This window comes from Cyprinus carpio, chromosome A20 (assembly GCF_018340385.1).
Source record: "Cyprinus carpio isolate SPL01 chromosome A20, ASM1834038v1, whole genome shotgun sequence".
In the NCBI taxonomy this organism is placed as follows: domain Eukaryota; kingdom Metazoa; phylum Chordata; class Actinopteri; order Cypriniformes; family Cyprinidae; genus Cyprinus; species Cyprinus carpio.
Genome location: NC_056591.1, coordinates 854,005 through 870,089, shown reverse-complemented (window position 1 = coordinate 870,089; position 16,085 = coordinate 854,005). Strand labels below are relative to the sequence as shown.

Here is a 16,085-nt window from a genome sequence, read left to right as displayed (position 1 = left end):
TTCAACATGGTCCTCTCAGAGCAAACATTCAACTCAGATGCCTCTGACTTTATTTAATCCTTTCAAACATTTGCTCAAAATCTTGTGTGGCATCAGTGAGGGTGTGATTGATCAGTCAGTGCTGTCAATCATGACCGAATCCTCAGATGTGCATCATACAGTTCGGGGTGGATGATATGGCAGAAATATCTTATGATTTATTTTTTCAGGCAGGATTACGATCGACAAACTTATGATTCTTTTTCATGTTAGTTTGGAAGTTACTGAGCAGTACAGCCACACTAATTTCCCTATTTAACAAAAATAGCCCTGCAAGGTAAAAGAAAAAAGAATGAAAAACCATTTAGGCAAATGTAGGGGTGAGCCATTTCTCTTTATTGCATTATGTTAATTAAAATTTAGATCAAAAATGCTAATTATAAAGAATAGGACAAATATAAGATTAAATAAACAGTGCTTTAAATTTTTCTGGTACAGTAAGTCTATTTAACAGCGGCATTCAAGTCAAAAATGAATGAATAATCAAATGTAAAAAAACACTACATAGTCTTCACTGTATAATTTAAATATATACTTGATTTAAGCTACTAAAGTTGTGAGAGATGCTAAAGCAGTCAGTGTGTTCTCTTATACTTCACATTAATTATTAGGCTGCTGTCACTTTAAGACCGAATGCACTGACCCAGTATATTCACACACCTCTGAATAATTAATTTTTTTTTTTTTTTTTTGGTTCTCTTAGAACAGAGACAACTGTGCTTGTGAACTTTGTGTTTTTGACACTTTAAGTGCAATATACCAAAAAAGAAAACTCGTGTGGTATTGTGCTTTCTTTGCGTGTGAGGACAGAGTGTGAGTAAAACTGTTTGAAAGTTTAAACTGGCAAAGCTTTAAAACACGCAATAATAAACTTCTGCGTTAACGAAAGTCAGCCAGTCTCTCAGTAAAGGCAGATTGTGGAGACTTTTTAATCATTCATAATCTAATATCATCATATTACCCTACGTACAGTCTAAGCTTAAATACGGCTGTTTATTCAGTATCTCTCTGGGTTCATATTGTACAGTCTGATGAGCAAAAGTCATAAAGTTGAGAAAGTCACGGTGTGCAGCTGTGATTGTAGTGTGGAGGAGCTCATGATCCTCAGCTCCTCAGACGCAGTGAGGTATTTCTGTCTGTCTGTCGTATGACGCACACATGCACACAGTTTCTGATTGGTCGGGAACATGCACACAGGTTACCATAGTGATGTGACATTTGCTATCCTCATAGACGTTCATGCAGGTCCCAGCATCAGTCGTTCATGTGCATGTATGTTTCCCATCATCTGTGTATGTTCTTGTGTTGGGTTGTTCATTTTTTCCTTTAAATCTTTTGTTTGCTTTTGTTTGTTTGTGTTGGTTTACTGTGGGCGGGGTCAGGCGTTGGCCCAGGCTATAAAGGAGGCCAAAGAGCAGCACCCTGACATGTCCGTCACCCGTGTGGTCGTCCACAAAGAGACGGAGCTCGCCGAGGACGAGGACTGAAGGACAGGTAAGCACTTGGCAACCCACCATGGCAACAAGCACCGCTCTTGACGACCAGCTCCTCCTCCTCCAGCCAGAGCCTGTCCTTTCTCCCTTTTTCTTTGTTCTTTTTCTTGTTTTCATCTCTCCTTTTGTGTTTGTCTTTCTTTTCTCTGTCCTGGGTCTGCTCAGTGTGCTTCTCTTGTTAAAGCAGTGCAGATTCACACAACTGGTTCTGTCTCTTAATTTAGAGGATCCTCATACACCTTTGAATCAAATTTATGATCTCTACATGAAAAATCAGTCCCTGACCTTGACATCATCCTTGAAATATAAAACACTTAATACTGTAGCGATTGTTTTTGCTAATCACTGCTACCTAATAAAATAATTCATTAGAATTAGAAAAATATTAGTATTTATTATAAATATAGTAGGCAAGCACAACAGAGTCAAGATGAGGTGCTAAGCAAGCATGGCTAGGAACACTAGACCAACTGCAAAAATTAGTATTCAAAGACATTTATTGACGAATCAAGGCTTATAAATCCAATAAATTGTTATATGAACTAATTGCTTATTATGTTTGACCAATAGGTTATCAAACTGATGTGGTGTGGTCAGTGTGAGGGGAAAACTACACAGGTTTTTGTCAATATAGCCTCAGAATCATTTTCTCATCATGCCATCAGAATTATTGATTGGTTAAATGATTGCGGTGTGCAATATCAACAAATAATCCATCACTTTTTGCCGCCATGGTCTGAAGAAGATCTGAGCCAAATTTGGTGAAAATCGGACAAATGGTCTAGAAGGAGTTCGAAAAAGTAGGTTTTCAACATAAATGAAAAAGCTTGGCCAGTTATGGGATAATTGGTATCAATGTTCTCAGCATGATCCAAGGAATCTGTCAAGACATGATAATAGGCAAAACTAATCAAAAGCTATTTAGCATATTTGAAAAATTTCATAGTAATTTTTGACCACTAGGTGGAGCTTGCCTGAAACTTTGAGTACCTTCAGGGCGTGGTGGCAATGACACATACCCAATTAAAATGGCTGACATGGGAAAATTGGGTATGGTTCAGCTTGGTATGTCAAATCAAATCCAAAGAGACCAGTCTTGTGACTTTTGGCCAAACCGCTCAGAAGTTATGAGCAAAAATAGCCATTTTTCATGTCTCCTGACCACTAGGTGGCACTGTGCTGAAACTGTGCACGTTCATTTCAGTGTGCTCTTTACTACTAAACTTGAATTCTATACATTTCTGGTTTGGAAATGATCTGATTTGATTTTGAGTCATTTTGAGTCATTTTGATTTTGAGTCAAAAATTGTTTTTTTCCCTTTGGTTAAAAAGTTATTAGCACGAACGTGATTTGGACAGTTGGTGGAGCTAGAGAGTTTGAGTTGGAGGCTCCATATTTGCTGTGGATAATGTTCAGACTGTCCTCCGTCTCTGTGCCAATGTGTACAACTTCTTAAAGACCTTATAATTATAGAATAATGAAAGCCTCCCAGACTGAGAGTGTCTGATATCACTCTGTGTGCAGTGTAGGTGGCGCCGTTGAGTGTCCATCAGCAGTGCCTGCTCCAGGACCTCATAATGAACAGGTGCAGAGCTGAGAGGAAGTGCTGTAGTGCTCATATGAGCGCTGTCACGTCTCCAGCGTGACCTTCACCCCAAGAATCAATGAGAGATGAGGCGCTTCTCGGTGCTGCTGATGCGCTTCCCTCCGGATGTGTCAGCAGTGGGCGACTGTGTTGTTTCGGGATTAGAAATATCACAGCTCTGCCGCTGCTCACAGGCCAGAATATCAAATCTAGAGCACGGCTCTGTACTCGAGACCAGCCGATGAGGGCGGCAGCGGGGCTCAGATGTTTCATTTCAACCTGTGAAAATCAGGCTGTGAGGGATGACGATACAGAGTCAGCAGCGCTTCGTTTCAGTGCTTCATCAGATGAGCATTCAACAGCGATACAGTGCATCTTATTCATCATGGAGCGCAGGAGTCTTAGCATCCGTTCTGCACCTCTGCTGAACATCCAAACACTCCGGACACTTTTCAAACGACAGCTAGTTTTGAGTGCAGGATCATCCGTTTTTAAGGATTGAAGTCTTTATGAGGTACTTGCACACTGCTTTTGTGCACTAGTCCAAGAAGAAGGGTGAGATCATCAACTCTGTCTAGCACAAGACATGATTTGTGTCATGTGACCATATTTAACTAGGGCTCATCAGGTAAAGTAAGCCTGAGCAAATGTATCCAGCACCAAAATATCACATGTATTATCAGTGGAAAAAAGCATGAAATGATTTGTCTGAAATCCTGAATTGAATGCCAGCGTTGGGGTAAAGTGTGTCAGGTGCTTCGGGGGAAGATGTGCCAATCAAATATTAATATTTCAGTAATGATCTGAATATTTCATCCTGGCTGCTTTATGAAAATGTAAATAATGTGCAGGAAAATAACACTTTAGGTCAGTGCATTAGCTAATATTACAATTTTTAATCTAATTACATGATGTGCTGATAAGTTAATCTAATTAATCGCACATTCGATTGTTTAAAGTCATTGCATCGAAGAAGACCTTACAAGCATTACATTATTTTGATTCAACATTGCATAAATGAAAATATGATGATGGGTATTATTTTTTTTAATTTAGTAATAAATATTAAAATAAAACCTCCAGTACTTGGCAGCAAGTCACTGTCTTCATGAGTGAGTCGTTGAATCATTCATTCAGCTCATTCGTTAAAGTCTGTGTGAAGCATTATTAAATGTGTTCTGAGTTTGTCACACCACAGAAGAATGGTATTAACCACCCAGCCAAATTTGAATGAAAACAAAAAATCTGCTAAGTAAATAAAATAAGGTATCAACATTTTGAAAAAACAAAAAAATTGGGCAGTATTCTCTGCTCTCAAAACGCAGTCTGCACTGAATCCACTCGCGGGAAAGCTAGCGTCTCTCTCTACTGTCAAATACCACTGCAACCTCTAGCAGCTTCATAGCTAGCTAACAAACTGTAGGCTGAAGTAAGTGACAGTAACTTGTGATTGAGCGAGGGAACCGCGGATGCTAATGTGCTCTAGTTATTAGACGTGTTCGACTGGAAGCAGCGCTGCACACAGTCACACATAGCTCACAGTCTTTGTAACGCGTTTCAGCAGTACATACACTACCGGTCAAAAGTTTGGGATCAGAACGATTTTAATGTTTTTACAGGAGTTTCTTCTGCTCATCAAGGCTGCATTTATTTGATCAAAAATACAGGAAAAAGTTTAATATTGTGAAATATTTATTATGATGTAAAATAAAGTTTTTCTATTTATATACATTAAAATCTAATTTATTCCTAATTTTCAGCATCATTACTCCAGTCTTCAGAGTCACATGATCTTCAGAAATCATTCTAATATGATGATTTATTATCAGTGCTGAAACTGTTTTGCTGCTTAATATTTATTTGGAACCTGTGATACTTTTTTCAGGATTCTTTGATGAATTAAAAGATAAAAAGAAGAACATTTATTTAAAATAGAAATATTTTCTAACAATATACACTACAGTTCAAAAGTTTGGGGTCAGTACATTTTTATTCTTTTTTTTTTTTTTTTTTTTTTTTTTTTTTTTTTTTTTTTTTTGAAGAAATTCAAACTTTTTTATTCAACAAGCATGTGTTAAATTAATAACCAGTGATAGCAAGGATTTATATTGTAAGAAAAGATTTATATTTTGAATAAATGCTGTTCTTTTTAACGTTTTATTCATCAAAGAATCCTGAAAAAAGTATCGCAGTTTCCCCAAAAATATTTGGCAGTACAACTGTTGATAATTATGATAATAAATCATCATATTAGAATGATTTCTTAATGATCGTGTGACACTTTATACTGGAGTAATGCTGATGGAAATTCAACTTTGTATCACAGAAATAAATTATATTTTAAAGGATATTAAAATAGAAACCATTATTTTATATTCTAATAACATTTTGCAAGATTACGGGGTATTTTTTCTGTATTTTTGATCAAATAAATGCAGCCTTGATGAGCAGAAGACACTTCTTTAAAAAACAAAAGTCTTACTGATCACCAACTTTTGACCGGTAGTGTATATAACATTTATCATGTGTTTAGAAACAGTTCTCTGAATTGCCTTTACGCTGACTTTAATACAACTGATTCATTCAGAAATGAATCACTGAATCATTGACTCACTCAGCTGGTCCAAACTGTGGAATGAAACACCGCTGTGTTGCTTAGAGACGCCCAGCAGTTCTGCTGAGAAGTCAGATATATTGGTTTGTGAAACACTGTGTCTAAAATGTAACAACATTAACTTCATATCCATCACGTAGTCATCCTGCATCATGTTCATCAGGACCTGCAAGTCTGGATGGTGCACTGCTTTAATCATTTTAGTTTTAAATGCTTTAGTAAGAGTGGCACATCTTACCCCACTCTCCTCGTGACACAGAGTTTGGTGTGTGAGGACGCTGAGCAAACATGGATAGTAACTGTTTGCTGTGGCTTCTTTCACAGAGCTGAAGTCCAGCACGTTCCTCCACGGCTCAGAGTTCATCCCTTCATCCGGAGGAGAGAAGAGCGGCTCTGATCCTGTACAGAAAACATCTTCATCTTCCTTCTTTCACAACCAGAACCACTTAGCTAACATTTGTAGCATTTTATTTTTTTAGTCTTCGTTTTATCTCTCCCTCAAAAGATCATCTTTACCGTTTATGAAGACCAGATTGATGTTATTTTTATTGTTAATTAGTAATTCACATTCCTAGTTCATGAGGAGGAGTAATAATAAGAAGAGTCCTTTGTAATAATAAGAATAGGAGGAGCATGTGAGCGTATGAAGGCGATGTTGAGGGGGTGGGGTGACGATGGGGGCGGGGCTAAAGATGGGTGGGTTTTCCTGATGTCATAATGTGTTTGTAAGGGACCAGCACAGAACGGTGGCACTGTGTGATTTTCATTGGTGGATGGCAGAGCCAATCATTCCTCAATGCAGTCAAACACAAGCATTCCCTCGAGGAGAGGACGAGCGGCGTTACCTCTCTCAGCATCAAGACCAAATGCAAAAAACTCCATTCAACATGAAACCTCGGCAGCTTGGGGACTTTTTCATTTCCAGCCATTTTCTGGCACCAATATTCAGATATATATTTGAATAAACCTGTTTTTTTTTTCTTCTTTGTTTTAAATCTGATGATTTTGGAGGAGGTAACTCTGTTTGCCCTTTTAAATATTTTTAATCTGTTTCAGATACTTGTGATTAAATGAACAAATGAGATTGAACTGCCAGCGCTGATGTTTGTAAAGGTCGAGCGAGGCCTGTGCGCTCTCTCTCTCTCTCTCTCTCTCTCTCTCTCTCTCTCTCTCTCTCTCTCTCTCTCTCTCCATCAGCCCTGTGTATAGCAGTTAATGGTAGAATTGACTCTTTCTTTTTTTTAAGCAGCTTTGGATGATCCGTCATGTTTTTATGCCCCACCCAACGCTTTGTGTAACACTCTTTCAAGTAAAGTTTGTTTATTCTCTAATAATCCTGAGTCGGCTGGATCTTCTGTGTGTGTGTGTGTGTGTTTGTGGGGGTTTTGATGGGATTATTCATGGTTGCACTCGGGGTCCAAAATTCAAGGTGCATTCAGTAGTTGTTTAGTTAGTGTTAGCATCACTGTTGTAGCAATGATGTTAGGTGCTGCAGGACCATCAGTCAGCGTGACACATTCATGCTAGCGTCTACACGCGATAATGAAATCTTTCACCTGTCCAGGACAAAAGAAGCAGCTTGGGCGTCACTACTCGGGATTCTCTCTGTCATCAAGCTGTACGCCCGTGTGTCTGCCATGCCAATGTTTGCACTTTGTGTCACTTTCTTCTGGGTTAGGGTTCTTCATACAGGTACTGACTCTCAAGGAAGCAAGATAAGTGTTCTATTCTCTAATTTTCACTCCTCACATCATGCACTACGAGAGGATGCCCTCATTCGTTTAGTGAAACACTGCAGGTGCTTTGCTGAGGAGGCGACTTGCACCCAGGGTTTATAGGGTTTTTTCCTCATTCATCTCGATGGTCCCCATTTTACCTGAATCCTCATATAATTTAAACAGTTTGTGTATGAAGCGTGCACCATTCAGATGACTGTAAACAAAAACACTATTTATTTCTTAACATGTAAAACAAACAAAAAAAAGAAAGCACCAAACTGCTGAATGCACCTTTAATTCTTGCCAAGCTCCAAATGTATGTTAAAATTTGCATTGGTCAATAAAATAAAGAGACTTTGGCTGGAAGCTGAAATATACGCATGAGTGATAGTCAACTACAACAACAAAAATATTACAATATTCATTTATATATGATTCACATGCATTGTTTTCAGTGTTTTTGTTAATACTGAAGTTCTCCCGAGGCCGTTTTTATTTCTGTCAGTCGCTGTGCTGCGACTGAACAATCAGAATAAGGAGAGCTGTGAAATAAAACCAAAACCTTACAAGACCTTGAGAGTTTTGTGATGTCTGAGAGCGTACAAGCTGTTTTTGTGTCCTGCTGTGAGACACGGCGTCCTCTTTAAGTTCATCCTGCTGTGCGGCTCCATTAATTATAGCGCAGAACAGGAGATTTCTGTCTCTTTATGGTTTTTGCTCATTTCTCTTGATAAAGTTGAAGCCTCAAGTGTGACGATGTGTCCTCAGACTTCTTTGACACTCATGTCGTTTCTGATGTAGTTGAGTAGGATACTGTAAAAAAACATGATTTTGCATTCATGAGAGCTGGAACAGTAAAGGAAGAGGCTCAGTGTAACTGGTAATAACAGTCATTACAAACACCACACACATCTGAAGATGAAGTACAGACTTTACCAGTGACAGCAGACTACATGGAAACAGTTTTCTTTTTAAATAATATGCATGTCTCATGACTTCAGCAGTCTGTTGTGTGAGGAGAGGTGCGTCTAAATCTTGATGTGGTCACATGCATGCTTCTGCTGACACGTCTCTGGCTCAGGTGATCTGGACTGACTCTTCACAGGTGATCTGTTTCGTGCTCGTCTTGTGCGCTCTGTCCTGTGTCTGCAGCGCGGCCCGTAACACAGATGATAGGCTGTCTGCCGAGGGTCTGGTGTCACGGCCAGCTCTTCCTCTGCTGAAAGATAGAAGAGAGTCTGATGAACACCAGCACATAGACTCTCTCATCATTGTCCTCCATCTGTATCCAAAAAAACCTCCGTGACAGAAGCAAGAAACTCTGACTCTCAGCTTCTGATCAGAGCTGTAAAAAGTACTCAAAAATTTTACTTAAGTGAAAGTACAGATACTCAGTGAAATTTTAAAGTACAAGTATCTGGCAAAAAACACACTTGAGTAAAAGTAAAAAAGTACAACTTTAAATTGTACTCAAGTATTAAAAAAGTAGAAGTACTTTTTTTTCTGACATACAGGTTTGATTAAAGGGAGAAAACAAAACAAAATGCACAGGTCAAACGCATAAATCTAGTGCAACAACAAAAACTATTAAAATGCAGAACAGTGGAACACACAAAACAAAAAAATACAGGGAATGGGATTAAAAGGAAACTCCATCCTTTCCACCCTCATGCCATCTCATATGTATATGACTTCATCTGTATCAGATGAACACAGAGTTTTAGAAAAAAAAATAAAACATCTCTCTTCGTATAATGCAAGTGTATGGGACTTCCAAAAATGACACTTCAAAAACTACATAAAGTGAATATGACAGTAACTCATACAACCCCTCTTGATGAATGAGTGTCTTTTTAAGCAAAACGAGAGACGTGTTAAGAAAACAAAAATACAAATACTAATGTTTTAAACTTGACCCTCTTATTACACTTTGTGTGTAATATTACACTCTTATTACACAATGTGTTGAATTAATGAGAAGAGTCATGGAATTAAAACATACAACATTATTGTTTTGAAAGGCCACTTTTTTGTGTTGTCTATTCAACATCACTTTCTAAAAGGATAATTAAACTTTTAAATGTTTATTTGGGGCATTTAGAGTTTTTTTTTTTCTCAGCAAATATTGATAAGTAATTATTTGCGACTAATTAGATTAATTAATGAGCAAATCATGTAATTATTAAGATGAAAAAATATTAATTGGCAGTCCCAATTGCTATTCAATGTGTCATATAATGACATATAAATACAGCTTATCCACTTCCTGGTAAGAACATCATTAAACATGAATTAAAATTAATTTAATATACAATGTTCATTTAAACACTTTTTTGGAGGATTGTAACATTTAATAAAAATAAAAAATAAAAAAAACACTCACTCCCACAAAAATATTACTTGTATTTAAATTCATTCTTGTGCAATCAGCCAATGTATTACACAGCTAATAGCTCTATCAAAACAGAAAGAATAATGAATAAACTTTTTCTTGAGAAATCACAAATTTGCTACCTCAATACGCTTCCTCAGATTTGACTGTGAACTTTTGAAGCCAGACATTACCTGATGAAAGTCATAACTGAAGTAGAAATGTGTGTACTTGATGCGTGAAAACCAAAATCATTGGTTCTTACATCAAGCACGCACGTTTGAGCTTCTGTTTACCATATTAAATGTGCTTTAGAGAAAATAAAAATGTAATGTACTTTTCTATGGGATTATTATCCTGCCATGATTCAAAACTGAAAATAAAGTTCTGAAAGGTTGAGACTAAGTGTTCGAAAACTCAAAATCTTACAAAAAAAAAGTTTTTGCAAGATCGAAAAATAAGATTTGCAAGCTTGCAAAATGTAAAAAAAATACAAATATCTCTGCAAACATTATGTTGTTTTTGAGATTTCCTTCTTCAGAACTGCAACATTTTTTTTACGATGTTGCGCAAAGAATTTTTCAGAGTTTCAAATTTGTCAGTGTTCTCCCACTGTATTAGTTTGTTTTCCAGGTTTGAAACCTTGTAAAGGGTGATCTGAAAACTGGAGTGCGAATGTGTGAAAAAAAGTTTTGAAACTCTGAAAACAGAGTTTTGCAGGCTTGCAAAGTGGTAAAAAAAAAAAACAAATAATCTCTGCAAACATAATTTTGTTTTTGAGTTTTCCTTCTTCAGAAGTGCAACACTTTTTACGGTGTTGTGCAATCATTTTTTCAGAGTTTCGAATTTGTCACTGTTCTCCCAGTGTACCGTTTGTTTTCCAGATTTGAAACCTTGTAAATAGTGATCTGAAAACTGGTGTTCGAATAGGTGAAAAAAAGTTTTGAAACTCTGAAAACTGAGGTTCGAAAGGGCGAAACTTATTACATTACATTACATTTGCACCAGTGGCGGCTACTGGTCTGTCAGAGAGGGGAAGCTCATTTTCGGCCTACATCATAAAATTGTCTATTTATTTAAAAGTAAATTCTGCCCTACGTTCCTTTTCAAGAAAATGCTCTGTGACCCTGTCGTACCAACTAGGAGTCTTTTCAAGTGACTTGACCAGTGTCCTCTCAATGGCCAGCAGAGCTAGGCTGCTTAAACGGCCTTGGCCCATTGTGTTTCGGGTGTAGGACTTGAGTCGCTTTAAACAGGAGAAGCTCCTTTCTACACCTGCAGATATGAATGAATGAATGAAGGAATGAATGAATGAACGATCTAAAAAAAAATATTAAACTCTGTAAAACTGAAACAAGGAATGTGGTGTATAATTGTGTGAAATGTATGATGAAAAAAAAGCAATTTCGCCAAGCAAATATCAAAGAAATAGGTTGCAGCAGTTTTTATTTCGACTGAACTTGAGAAATCCGCGATGGGACTGAGCGCGAATAGCTTCAGTGATTCCTTATAGTACAGAATCGCTGTCAGTCAAAAGGAGATGCAGTCTTTCGACAGACCCTCCAATCATCACGCAGAAGCTCGGAGTCCGGGCCAGCCCACTCCCCATTCACCCCCAGAGACGCTGAGCGTCCGTGGGCGGGACATAATCGCAGCGTTTATCCAATGACCGTCTAGTTTCGAAGCGCTGAAAAAAACCGTTCAAAGCAGCCCCATTGAAGTCAATGGACGCTGGGCTTCAAAAGGGAAATGCACTGTGACTCTGCGGGAATGTATGAGAAGGAAATCGAGTCAGCCGACCTGCTATATGTAACTGATTCTGAACGAACTCGTCTTTGAGATGAACGTTTTCTAACGCATTTTTAGTCAATAAAATGTTAATACAATAGTACATATTTGACCATTAATTTTGTGACATTATAAGGGAAGCCGAGCTTCCCTTGCAGTCTTAAAGAAATCGCCACTGATTTGCACTCCTATTGCAGACTATTGATGCAGACTATTGATGCAGACTATTCCTATATTGATGCACCGCCGGCCTATCAGTGGTAAACTCAGTGGCTACTGGCAATTGTATAGTGAATTCCCGCGACAAGTTGGTAGCCTTATTTTTGGACCGGACCGCACGCTATACCAGCCATGGACGCGGTTCTTGCAGCTCTAGACGGGGCCTTGTGGCCAGAGAGCCGTGCATCCTCTGTTTGCGCATCCTGTGCGCTTTTCGTCATTGGCGGAGCAGTCGGTCAATCCCACCTTTCCAGTAAATACGACTTGTGATTGGACTGTACGTCAGCAGACAGCAAAGCATTGGCCAAGAGCAGAAGGCCCTCCCTCCAGACATTTTTTTAAGTTGCGAGTTTGCGAAGCTTCATTTTCGCTCAGTCTGAGTTTCAGAGTTTCAGAGCGGAGCTGCGTGACAACGCTGCCACAAATCACGTGAGTCGCAAGCTCGCAACTGTGTGGGCGTATCTCCGCAAAGTGGGTGTTGTAAACTCGGCTCTGAAAAAATAGTCTGCAATAGGAGTGCAAATGTAATGTAATGTAATAAGTTTCGCCCTTTCGAACCTCAGTTTTCAGAGTTTCAAAACTTTTTTTCACACATTCGCACACCAGTTTTCAGATCACTATTTACAAGGTTTCAAATCTGGAAAACAAACGGTACACTGGGAGAACAGTGACAAATTCGAAACTCTGAAAAAATGATTGCACAACACCGTAAAAAAAGTGTTGCACTTCTGAAGAAGGAAAACTCAAAAACAAAATTATGTTTGCAGAGATTATTTGTTTTTTTTTTACCACTTTGCAAGCCTGCAAAACTCTGTTTTCAGAGTTTCAAAACTTTTTTTCACACATTCGCACTCCAGTTTTCAGATCACCCTTTACAAGGTTTCAAACCTGGAAAACAAACTAATACAGTGGGAGAACACTGACAAATTTGAAACTCTGAAAAATTCTTTGCGCAACATCGTAAAAAAAAAAAAGTTGCAGTTCTGAAGAAGGAAATCTCAAAAACAACATAATGTTTGCAGAGATATTTGTATTTTTTTTTTACATTTTGCAAGCTTGCAAATCTTATTTTTTGATCTTGCAAAACTTTTTTTTGTAAGATTTTGAGTTTTCGAACACTTAGTTTCAACCTTTCAGAACTTTATTTTCAGTTTTGAATCATGGCAGGATAATAATCCCATACTTTTCAAGATGAAATGAAATTGTAAGGAGTAAAAAGTACTGTTTTTTCTTCAGAAATGTAATCAAGTAAAAGCACTAGTAGTAATTTTAAATTGTACTTGAATAAAGTACAAATCCCCCAAAATAATACTCAAGTACAGTAATCAAGTAACATTACTCAAGTATTTTACAGCTCTGCTTCTGATCTGCACTACTGTGTGTCTGTTTTACTGAAGGGACAGTTCACCCAAAAACAAAAATCATATCATTTACTCTCTCATGGTCTTTCAGACCTGTATGAATTTCTTTCTTCTGCTGAACACAAAAGATGTTTTGATGAAAGTGTGTAAGCAAGCAGTTGCTGGTACACCCACAGTATATGACTTCCATAGTATGAAAAATCAGCTCTTTGGTTACACACATTCATCAAAACATCATCTTTTGAGCTCAGCAGGAGAAACAAAGTCATACAGGTCTAAAAACAACAGGAGAGTGAGTAAATGACCACACGATTTTCATTTTGGGGTTTTAATCTTCACAAACTAAACACTGAGCCTAATGGTAAATTGGGTGTTTGGGGAAGTCACTGCTAGTTTCTCTGTAGTTACATAAGCTTTATGTTTCAAACATACTAATATTGTCTTGCCGTCTGAAAGCTCAGTTGACTCTCATTAGCGTCTGATGTTTAATTCATTGTCATTCAAACACAAAGGCTATTTGATGGATCTGTATTTTCTAATTTTACATCAAACTGAGCATTAAACATTCACAGGAATGCTGCTTTCATTCTTCACATCCTGTTCCAACACACTAATTACTAAATTATTAAAGTAGAGAAATTAAAAACATCTATTTTTCTCTTTAATCTAGGAGAAAAAAAGACAAGTAGTACAGAGGTACTGTGTAAACGTGACTTTGTGTGTGTGTGTGTGTGTGTGTGTGTGCGCGTGTGTGTGCGTGTGTGTATCCAATATTAAGTTGATGATGATGCATTGCAGCTACCAGACAAGACTGGGATGGTTTTATCACCAGTTACAAAAATCATGAAAATTAATTATAAGGCTGAATCTTAAAATATGTAATCAATGTTTCATTAAAGTCTCTAGCTGAAGTTTTTAACTTAGCTCATAAATATGTTTTAGTAAATGCACTTTTGACATATTGCAAATAAATATAATGTAGGTCCTGCTTGAGCTTTTTTTTTTCATACACACTCAACTCATTATTCATGTTTTTTTTCATTGAGCCTTTGAGTTATGATGGGCATATACAGTATATACACAAACACTACTAATCAAAAGCTTGTGGTCAGTAAGTTATTTTTTTTTCTGAAATAAATTAACTTTTTTCACCAAGGATGCATTAAATTGATCACAAGTGACAGTAAAGACGTTTATAATGTTTAAAAAGTAACTTTCTCTTTCTGTTCATCTGTGAATCCTGAAAAATAAAATGTATCACAGTTTCCACAAAAATATTCTGCAGCACAACTGTGTTCAACATTGATAATAATCAGAAATGTTTCTTGAGCAGCAAATCATCATATTAGAATGATTTCTGAAGATCATGTGACACTGAAGACTGGAGTAATGATGCTGAAAATACACTTTAACAGATATTCACACAGAAAACAGCTGTTTTACACTGTAAAATTCTTTACAATATTATTGTATTACCTGTATTTTTAATCAAATAAATGCAGCCTTAAAAATGTTCTGACTGACCTTAGACTTTCGAATGGTAATGTATATAGTGTATATGTTACGTCTGGCCGGTGTCTCTATGCTTCTCATGGCTAAAGTCAGTGTAAGACGGTCTTACTCTCTCTGAGTTTCCAGCTGAGGACAGCGATGAGCAGCAGCAGGAGAGCCGTCACGGGGAAGAAGACTCCCGTCCACAGGAACCATCCCGGGAGCTCGTTCAGAAACGCCGCTGGAGAGGACATCAGCTCGGTCTCTGGAGCTGGACTTTGAGCTCTGAGGGAAAGCTGAAACCCGTGATGATTTAGAGGGATTTACGGCGGCTGGTTAATGCTTCACTGACTGACCTCTGAACTCGAGAGAGCCGCTGCTTCTCTGTGTGCTTTCTGTTGTTATCAGAGCAGAGAAGACAAACTAGTGCATGAACACGGGGTTTCAGTGCTACTAATGGAGGGTGATCTGTGCTTTCTGCCTCTCTGAAACCTGTCAGTATAAAAGACAGAGTTGGGATTTGATTTCTTTTGGGAAACACAGATGTTTTGTCCAAACGATGATAGGAGATCTGAGGCTGTCACGCTGCAAAAATGAGTAGAACACTACTTTATCCCGCTCACATGCTGTATAGCTCTTCAGAAGCAAACTGAGGGAATCACAAACTCAAGAGCATCACAATATGCCAGTTTTGAGTAGTATGTGTTGAAATGGCAGGAAGGCCTATAGGGAAGATGTTTAGAGAATAACTCACACAAAGCATCTAGTCTAGTGCATCAGTGCTGAATTACCGTTGATCTGCACACCATCATCCACTAAACAAGCTTTTCCATGCTGCTGGTCCATGTAATATTTTAAACCCTACAGCAGAAGAATCGCAGCTGTGTGCAGCATGTTACACTGGACCTGAGTGAAAGCAGTGTTCAGGTCATGCTGACATGAGCTGAAGTGTGTGACTGCAGGAGCCTGACGGTGTGACGTGTTTTCTGTTCATCAGAACAGACTGTTGTTTCTCTCTATAGACTCTCTGTCTTGAGTTGTTTAAATGAGCACCTCGTGACAGGCATTTTCAAGAAGATTAAAAGCCTTTATCATGTCTTTGGTTTGAGCTCCTGACGACTTCATTTACATACGGTGGCATTTGATAAAGGAACCCAATGCTTCTTTGATCTCCTGCTCATCCTCCTCCTCTCTCTCTCTCTCTCTCTCTCTCTCTTTCTGTCTCTTCTGTCTCTTTCCTTTCTGGTTTCTCTTCCCTGTAGAGATCAATGTTTTTTCTCCGCTGTTGATCACGGTTTGATTACACATCATCCCAGTCGTTCTGATTAGATGCATTGTCTTTTATATTTAGACTGTAGCACTACTTTGTACTCTCGGTTTGCCTTTCTCCTAAATTGGATTTGCT

The 16,085-nt window shown here is 38.0% G+C and overlaps 1 protein-coding gene and 1 long non-coding RNA gene across 22 annotated transcripts in view; one reads left to right on the top strand and one right to left on the bottom strand.

Moving 5' to 3' along the window:
* epb41l2 (erythrocyte membrane protein band 4.1 like 2) overlaps positions 1-7,066 on the top strand; it is a 71,760-nt gene extending 64,694 nt beyond the window's left edge. For 19 of the 20 annotated variants that reach the window (XM_042777282.1, XM_042777280.1, XM_042777278.1 and 16 more), the window contains 2 exons: positions 1,422-1,533; positions 6,057-7,066. In XM_042777282.1, the coding sequence (XP_042633216.1) occupies positions 1,422-1,526 (105 nt within the window). In that variant the 3' untranslated portion in view covers positions 1,527-1,533; positions 6,057-7,066. The remainder of the gene's footprint in view (positions 1-1,421; positions 1,534-6,056) is intronic. The other variant, XM_042777279.1, reaches the window with a different exon arrangement.
* A 663-nt stretch (positions 7,067-7,729) lies between these two features.
* Positions 7,730-15,806, bottom strand: LOC109045438. 2 transcript variants are annotated; one of them, XR_006162707.1, is made up of 3 exons: positions 14,811-15,806; positions 8,361-8,669; positions 7,730-8,263 (listed from the first exon to the last, which is right to left on the bottom strand). It is a non-coding gene; the product is annotated as an uncharacterized LOC109045438 (long non-coding RNA). The 2 variants fall into 2 exon arrangements; XR_002010412.2 differs by having other exon boundaries at positions 8,387-8,669; positions 14,811-15,792.
* Between the last annotated feature and the right edge of the window lie 279 nt (positions 15,807-16,085).